General features: G+C 42.8%; 1 protein-coding gene across 1 annotated transcript; it reads left to right on the top strand.

Moving 5' to 3' along the window:
- Positions 1 to 2063: 2063 nt before the first annotated feature.
- On the top strand, positions 2064 to 6885 carry LOC129594547 (uncharacterized). Its single transcript, XM_055491275.1, has 4 exons — positions 2064 to 3211; positions 4598 to 5034; positions 5572 to 5694; positions 6416 to 6885. The coding sequence occupies exons 1-4, from the start codon at positions 2470 to 2472 to the stop codon at positions 6722 to 6724; spliced, it is 1611 nt and encodes a 536-aa protein (XP_055347250.1). The 5' UTR covers positions 2064 to 2469; the 3' UTR covers positions 6725 to 6885.
- The last annotated feature ends 1092 nt before the right edge of the window (positions 6886 to 7977 follow it).

Consider the following 7977-nt stretch of genomic DNA (forward strand, 5'->3'; position numbering starts at 1 on the left):
CCGTGTCGAATTATGCTAATTTGCATCTTTCGCGCCCACATTGCAACAATAGCGGCTACTTGCGATTTTAAGAAATGGGCGTTGGCACAGTATGATATTTGTATTTGCTAAAGCAAGAAACACATGCCAGTTAACCAAAAACTTAGCTCTTCCAAATGAAAGATACAGTACATGCTTTATAAAAGTGTAACATGTTCTGTAAGGTCTATGGTAATGCCTCGGTCATAGGAACGTGCAACGTGCGCCTTGCAGGCGTGTTGTCTAGTGAATGCGTGGGTTCTTTTTGTTGTAATTTGGTGACGTTCACGGGCCTCTCACTCGCTGCTTAATGCCCGCAACTTAAGAACAAAACAGAAGAGCCTGCGCTGTCAGTGCATTGTAACAGTGCGTTCCGTTATGAACTTCTTTAATTTTTCTGTGACCTCTTGCTTGTCGTTGCAAATAAAAATGTGCATATTTTTAATAAGCATACCAAGGAATAACTCTGCTTCCTAAGGAAGCCAGATTTTTCTGTATTTAAACCCGTATATTTAATGCCTGGTTCTGCAACATAAGAAAATCGGGCTTTGTGAATTGCCCAAACCCGAGCGTCAGAAGTGCGCAGCTAACACACGAGCGTCTTGTTGCAGATGGGCAGCGGCAGCTTGCGGTCGCAACGATATGAATGTTTCAGCCGCTAATCGACGGCAGATGCTGGGTTTCGTTCTCTCCCTGGTCCGCTTTCCACTTCTGACCAATGCACAACTGGCCGATGGTCCTGCTAAGGTCGATACAGTGGTGATGAAGCTGCGGAGCCGGAGTGTCGATTTTGGCGTAAATTCATTGTCGTAAATTAATGTCAGATTTCAAGCGGTATTCGTATTGCGCACGCGGTTTTGATCTATGTAATCTCTCTGACAGAGCGGTCTGCTGAATGATGTGGAGCTGTTGAGCTTGTTCATGTACCGAAATGCACGGGTTAAACCGCTTCTGGAGTTTCCTACAGAGCGCCGAACCGAGTTTCGCCCTGGACAGGAGGTGTTTGCCCACAACGTTGCCTCTGGTTGGTGGTTGCCAGCTAAGGTTATCACGGCCGATCATCGGGAGGTGACATTCAAATGGTGCAAAGAAGGCGGTGTGGAAATCGTCACGCTCGACAAGGTAGTTGGTGCTGCGGATATCCTTCAAACTGGACAGACACTGTATGAACACTATGCGGGCTGGGCGGTGTATTTGCACAAAGATGGCAATGGCCACCGGGTCGATAGCAAAGGGCAAACACGATATGTTTCCTTTGCGGACACGAAGCTGCGAGACGATCTTGTTTTGTCTTGGAAGAAGAGCAAAGACATGTTCATGGAACCAAGTCGATTCTAAGTGGAAGAGATCCTTTATGAGGCGACAACAGTCAGAATACTGGCTACAAAAGTGCAGGCGCGTAGAGACTAGCGTCTAATTAATTAAGAAGTGGGAAATGTAGTTAAACCCTACTGTAATTTGAATAAATCTCTGTTGTCTGCTCTTACATAATTTTTGGTATCAACATTTCTGCTGAAAGTGTTTTCATTATCTTTACTACAGATTACAGAACAATCAACTATAGAGTATGTACGAGTCTCTGCGTATCCACGGAATTATACTAATTATTATTTTATCTGCGTACTACTTATGCTTATGTCGGTCACTTTTCAACGGTTAATTTAAGAAACTTGTAGTCTCGTACGTTTTGTTCACGGTTTTTACTTACAGGTTTTACCTATTTCGAGATCCTAGTGTTGCGCCAGAGAAGAGAAAAGCTGTGGGTAGTCATTTTCCCGCGCCTTTTCACCAGCAGATCATTATTCCTCGGTCTTTTCTCCGTACACCAGAGGCATCTGGCAAGTAATGTATTTTGATGTATCAACCGGCTTAAAAACTACCGTCGCGCCGGTATAAAGAGGTATGTAAACCTGCCGATACAGCGTATTTGTAAATAAATCAATACACCTATCACGCTACACCGGCCGGGTGCGCATCTGCCGAGTGGCGGAGTGTTTTCTTAGTCCGCAGACTTAATCGGCCTACCTCATCCATTCTTTCATGAACACACATGCAAACAGGGCATTTTATCCGACACAGCAGCAGCTGAATATTTTAATCCTCTCTTGCCGGCAAATCGCTGCTCAGTTTCAACTTTAAGTTTGATTGAATTTTGCTACTGTAGAACTGTAATAACAATTTTTAAATTTTATAGCTTATTACGTGGGACTAAGGAATACTTCTCTCAACTCTTCAACTTAACGCATACTGCGTGAACCGGACCTTCAATGTTCGACCCAAATGCTGATTGCGCATTGAATGTATCCCAGCTATTTATCTTATAATTAACTCTGACAACTGCGGACCAAGCGGCTAATTTTAATTTATTTAGTCCTTCTCTGTCTCATCTATCATTTCAGCCACCGGGAAAAAAATCCTCATATGATTTTTCCGGAAATTTAAATCCCGATCATGGACCCCATCACCGCCGCTAATGCCACCAGAGTACACGACGACGGTTCCCCCTCAATCGGTTTCACCATCTGGTCGTCAGCCTCCGTCTTCCTGATGATCCCGGGATTGTCCCTTTTCTACTCCGGACTCTCCCGCTACAACAACGCTTTATCCTTAATGATGTTGTGCATGCTATCCTGCGCCATCGTCTCCATCCAGTTCTTCCTCTTCGGCTTCTCCCTGGCCTTCTCGGAGACCGGGAGCCTCTTTATCGGGGACTTCCGCGATGGAGCCCTGGGGACCCTTGGCATCCAGCCCTTAAGCAGTACCTCGCCGAACATCCCCTCCATCGCGTTCATGCTGTACCAGATGCAGTTCGCCGCCATCACCGCCGCGCTGATTTTCGGGTCCGTACCGGAACGGACCCGGTTCGTCCCGGCTATGCTGTTTATATTTGCGTGGACGACGCTGGTGTACGATGTGGTGGCGTACTGGTCGTGGGCCAAACGCGGGTGGATACGGAATCTGGCGTGTGTGGGACAGCTGACAGATATGAGCCGGCAGCCGTGTCTGGTGGGCGGGTATGATTTTGCCGGCGGGGGACCGGTGCACGTGGCCAGTGGGTTCGCCGGGCTGGCGTACTGTATTATGATCGGGAAGCGGAAGAAGATCCACCAGGAGCATCATAGTCTCGTTAATGTGATGTTGGGGACGGGGTTGTTGTGGTGTGGCTGGTTTGGATTTAACGGTGGCTCCGAAGGTAAAAAGAAGTTTTTTGCCTTAGTCAAAACTCGCTATAACGCTGTCACATTTTTGAAGGATTGTACATTAAAATTTTCCCTTATCGGAGAAATTTGCATACATTTGCAAAATAAAAGCAACTGAGCAGGCAGATGTGGATATTAAAAATATCCTATACTCCATAATATCCTCTTTTAAATGTCTTCCAAATATAAAAAAAATTTAGACCATTGGAAATTTAACCAGTTCATTAATTTATTTTTTAATATCCCTAAAATCTAAATTACCGGCATAATTGGGATTAGTCCTTATATTATTGAAGCATACATCCACAGCCAAGCAGTTTTCGCCGGGTTGGTAAACAACTGCTGGTTGGAAATTAACGGTTGATTAGTCTGTTTCGTTAATAAAAATAGCGCTGTGTAATTAGCGGATGTGTTGATCACATGAGCGCAGCCAGGGGTACCAGTTTTGTCCCACTTCTGTGGTGTAATAAGGCGACCTTGAGTAACACGGTAATCAGTAATTACCGCACCGAGCGTAGAGCCGGTATCGGTAATCGTTAGTGACGCCCGGCCAAGTTAAAGGTTAAGGGGATAAGCCGGAAGTTAGGCCTCTAATTTCCCGGCGCGTATTTTTCCCGGGATTTGCTTAATACGTTGGCACGATGGGAAGATGACACAGGTCCTGTTTTCGTACTAAAATCCGTGCTTATTCTGTCCACAGTATACTTTATAATTTAAAGGAATCCGAGTAATATAAAATTCCCATTTGTTCGCGGAAACGTTTTCCCTGTAGTCGGACTGCCTGTCAAGGCCGGTTAATTCAATAATATACGAGCAACACGATGAAGTTTCCAGTAATACAATAAACGGCCGTTGATGCGCCAGCAACGGAAATCAAAGTTGGCAAAAACCGAGTGGGGAAATGTGGCCTTACAGAAGCGAAAAAAAGAAGTGCGTGCATTATGAGGACGCGCACGTAAATGCTAATCCCGATCGGCTAATTCCCTATTGATTTTTAATATAAAGTAGTCGAATCGATGGCACGCAGAATAACCTCACTGTAAAGCACGTCACAGAGAAACGTGTTTGGCTTAGCAAATTAATAATTTATTTTAAATAACCATTTCGATAATAATTACTTAATATAACTAATTGGGTAACGCCAATAAATTCATATGGTATAAAAAATTTGATAAATAAATCAAGATAAACAATAAAATAAGTCTAGAAATATTAAAAAACATGAAATACTTTCTACCAAAATAACTTTAAAAAACCAAATCTACCATAATTGGCGCGTAATAATTATTAATAGTATAAAGTCAAAAATTTAGGTGTTTGATAAGATGAACTGTAATTTTCTGAAGTTTAATAATTATTTCAGCAGTTACTCGCTTCAGGTGCAGCCGATACCCGTGCCGCCATGGCCTCGGCCGTTACGACCCTGGGGGCCGCCTCGGGCGGTCTAACGTGGGCGTGGTTCGATTACATGTGGACGCGGAAATTATCGGCGCTTTCGTTTTGCTCCGGTGTGGTAGCTGGTCTCGTGGGCGTCACCCCGGGATCCGGATTTGTCGCGCCCTGGGCGGGTGTCGTTACCGGCATCCTGACGGCCTTTTTCTGCAACATGTGGTGCCGGTTGAAGAAGCGTTTCGGATTCGATGACTCTTTTGATGCGTGGAGTGTGCACGGCAGCGGTGGATTTTTGGGGAGTTTGTTGACGGCGATTTTCGCTCAGAAATGGATTGGCGAAATGGACGGGGAGCCGTTTAATGGTGGATGGCTGGAGCAGAACTGGATACAGATGTGGTACCAGTTTGCCGGGTCCGCGGCTATCGTAAGCCAGCCAGCAAAAATTCTTTTAATTTTTCGATTACAGTATTATTAAAAATTTTCAGTTTTTAAAAAAAATAAAAGATCCTAAATCAATTAAGTATTAAAAATTGAAAACGTGTTCATAAAAATTTTTAGAAGTATATTAGTAAAACTGTAAAAATTTTTACCAAGTTAATAAAATCAGCACTCTCAAAAAAAGTTTTCCAACACTTATTTTACATTGTTCATTTTTCCGAAATATTTTTAATATACAGTATATCGTTGAACGCAGATGTGTTAACGTTTTCCCATGTTAAATTTAAAGACTGTTCATTGAAGTGTTTATAGTAAAACTCATTAACTATGGGATTTTTGCTAACACTTCAAAAATATGTCAACACGCTGCCGGCTCTGCAGAGAATTCAGTCCGCCTTTTCTTTGTAAGGTGCTGCGTTGCGGTTATCTTGTTGTATATGCAGTATATCGATACGCCGCCTCAGTATTGACAGTGAAAACATTCTACCGGGTAATTGACCGGAACCATCCGCTTTTTTTACAGGCGATCTGGTCGTTTTTCGTCAGCCTATTCCTGCTCTTTATAATCAATAAGCTCCCTGGATGCCGTCTGCGCCAGAGCCAGATTGACGAGCTGGTGGGCGGGGATTTCGCTGAGATGGGCGAGGTGAGTGTCACTTGTCCCTGTCATATAAATAAATTCCAGGGGATTATCTGCGGAATCGAATCGCGAGCAGAAATTCATTGTTCATCCAGGACAGTCTCTTGTCCATTCATTATCGCAGCCGATAAACGGTGCGGTTGATGAGAAGCGTTCTTACACAAACAGTCGCTGCTTGTTGCTATTCATACAGGAGACACTGCCGGCAAATATGGTCGCGTGGCGGCAACCATGCAGTGTCTCCAAGATAAACATATCAGCTGGCAACATCAGCACTTTGCCGATCGGCGTATACACCGCAAATATACAATGGGTATTATGGTGATGAGTGGACAGTTTGTGCTCTTTTTTTTAATCGGTTGCAGTACCGGTAATGTGATATGTTTTACGGATAGTCGTGCCGCGCAAATCGCTGCGGAATGCTTCTATAATCCTGTGTACTACGGATTAAGCCGTTAAACGGAAATACACAGTCATAACTATTCCAGTAAACAAGCTCTGTTTGTCTCGGTACAATTTACACAAGTAAAACTTAGACTTCTCAGATTTCAAAGGTTTCTTATAATTTCTTTCATTCGAGGCTATCTGTCGCATAAAAGAACACGAGGACATAAGTTTCTGAGTAAATAAACTCAGTTTATGACTACTACGTTTATAGCACGCAGATTTGTAAGGTTTCATCGGTTTCTCAAATTTTTCTGTTAAAGCGAAACCGGTTAATTTACAGGTGGGATATTTACTGGTGATCAGCGAGCCGGAAGCCGACGACAGCCCCGGCGACACACGGTCAGTGGGCGTGTTAAAAGACGGACGGCGTGTGTCGGTGATTGGAACCGGCGATAAAATGCGCTCTAATTCCGTACGCTCGCATCACAGTCACGGCAATCATATCCATCTCGACTCCTTTCGGATTTCCAAAAGCGCTGCAAAGAAATCAAACGGGACGCTGGAAATGAATGGCACCTTGCCGCGAAGAGATTCCGAGAATTTATCGACAATAACCGAAGTGCATCCGTCGGTTTACAGTAACCATTAAGTTCTCTGCATAGCACTGAAAAATTCATTTTTGTTCCGTAAATGCCTTGTTACCTAAATAAAAAGCACTAGTGCAAGCGTTGAGCAAAATACTGCAAAAGTAACTATTTTGGGATCAGGGAACGGAATGTGCGCAAATTTCTACAATCTGTTACGTGCAGACGGTGCAGTTAATAGAAAACAAAATATAAATCCTGTAAAACGAACTGACAAGTTTGAAAAGTGAACTGGTATACCGTTAGCCGATGAATGCACATTCGCACCAATACACCACAAAATAAATACCAAACTGTGCTAATTCCTAATTGTGTAAATTATTATTCCTAATTGTTATTCCTAATTATGTAAACTAAAATTAATGCCGCGCGTCGTGATGCACCATTTATTACTGCAACTGTGCTCTCCTGTGGGCTATTCACTCGTACTTTTTGAAAAAATGGCGCATACAACCCAGATACAATAGGTCATATAACAAAGACCACGTAAGATTGTTAACGTCGGTACACCAGAACTATGGTCAATCCTTATTCCTCCATAACTAATCTAAAATTTTACACATGCTGACATGCACAATTTCTGACGAATCAATACAGCAAAATATGTTACATGTTCCGCCAAACGTTCTTTTTCGAAATTATATTAAACATGTAGAATATGTGGTTAGCTGGTTATCTGGAATAATATAATATCTGGTTATCTGGAATAATACAATATCTGAATTCCGGGCTTTTTTACGGCCGTACGATGCCGGACGATAATCAAGCATCACCCATAAAGAAAAACCGCTGGGGACTACAAACTGAATCTTTTTCCGTTGCTTTGAGAAGCAGCTGTATCCAAATCAAAGTTTTACAACGTCAAATTTGAAATTGACTCTGGTCATAGTGGTTTCAAAAGTTCAGCAATGGTCAACGAAATAACTCTCCCACCGAAAACGTTGAAACTGCACTGGGAGAAAAATTAACAGGTGAAACAAATCTGTGCAGTCTCAAATTTGATAACTCTTAATACATTTTGAGCAAGTATTTCACATTGTTTTCAAGCCAAATAATCGATGCAGTTGCTTGAGGTATAGTTTTCAAAACTGTTTTTGAAATGAAACTTCAAATTTGGGGCAACGAAGAGAGATGCAAATATAAGAGATACGGGAGATGCAAATATTAAGTGAGGTAAGTGAGAACAAGTAAGTGCGGCACACTTCAAAATCAGTATTGTTACGCTCATATTCCTTCCAGGTAGCTGAACACAAGTGCG

The sequence above is a fragment of the Paramacrobiotus metropolitanus genome, unplaced genomic scaffold (genome assembly GCF_019649055.1).
Source record: "Paramacrobiotus metropolitanus isolate TYO unplaced genomic scaffold, Prichtersi_v1.0 Parri_scaffold0000069, whole genome shotgun sequence".
NCBI classification, from domain to species: Eukaryota; Metazoa; Tardigrada; class Eutardigrada; order Parachela; family Macrobiotidae; genus Paramacrobiotus; species Paramacrobiotus metropolitanus.

What these genes read in the sequence shown, in the direction of transcription:
- LOC129594547 (XM_055491275.1), top strand. Translation starts at nt 2,470, where the DNA reads ATGGACCCCATCACCGCCGCTAATGCCACCAGAGTACACGACGACGGT. An exon ending in TTGCCGGGTCCGCGGCTATC is followed by an intron (nt 5,035 to 5,571) that starts GTAAGCCAGCCA and finishes CTTTTTTTACAG; the next exon opens with GCGATCTGGTCGTTTTTCGT. An exon ending in ATTTCGCTGAGATGGGCGAG is followed by an intron (nt 5,695 to 6,415) that starts GTGAGTGTCACT and finishes GTTAATTTACAG; the next exon opens with GTGGGATATTTACTGGTGAT.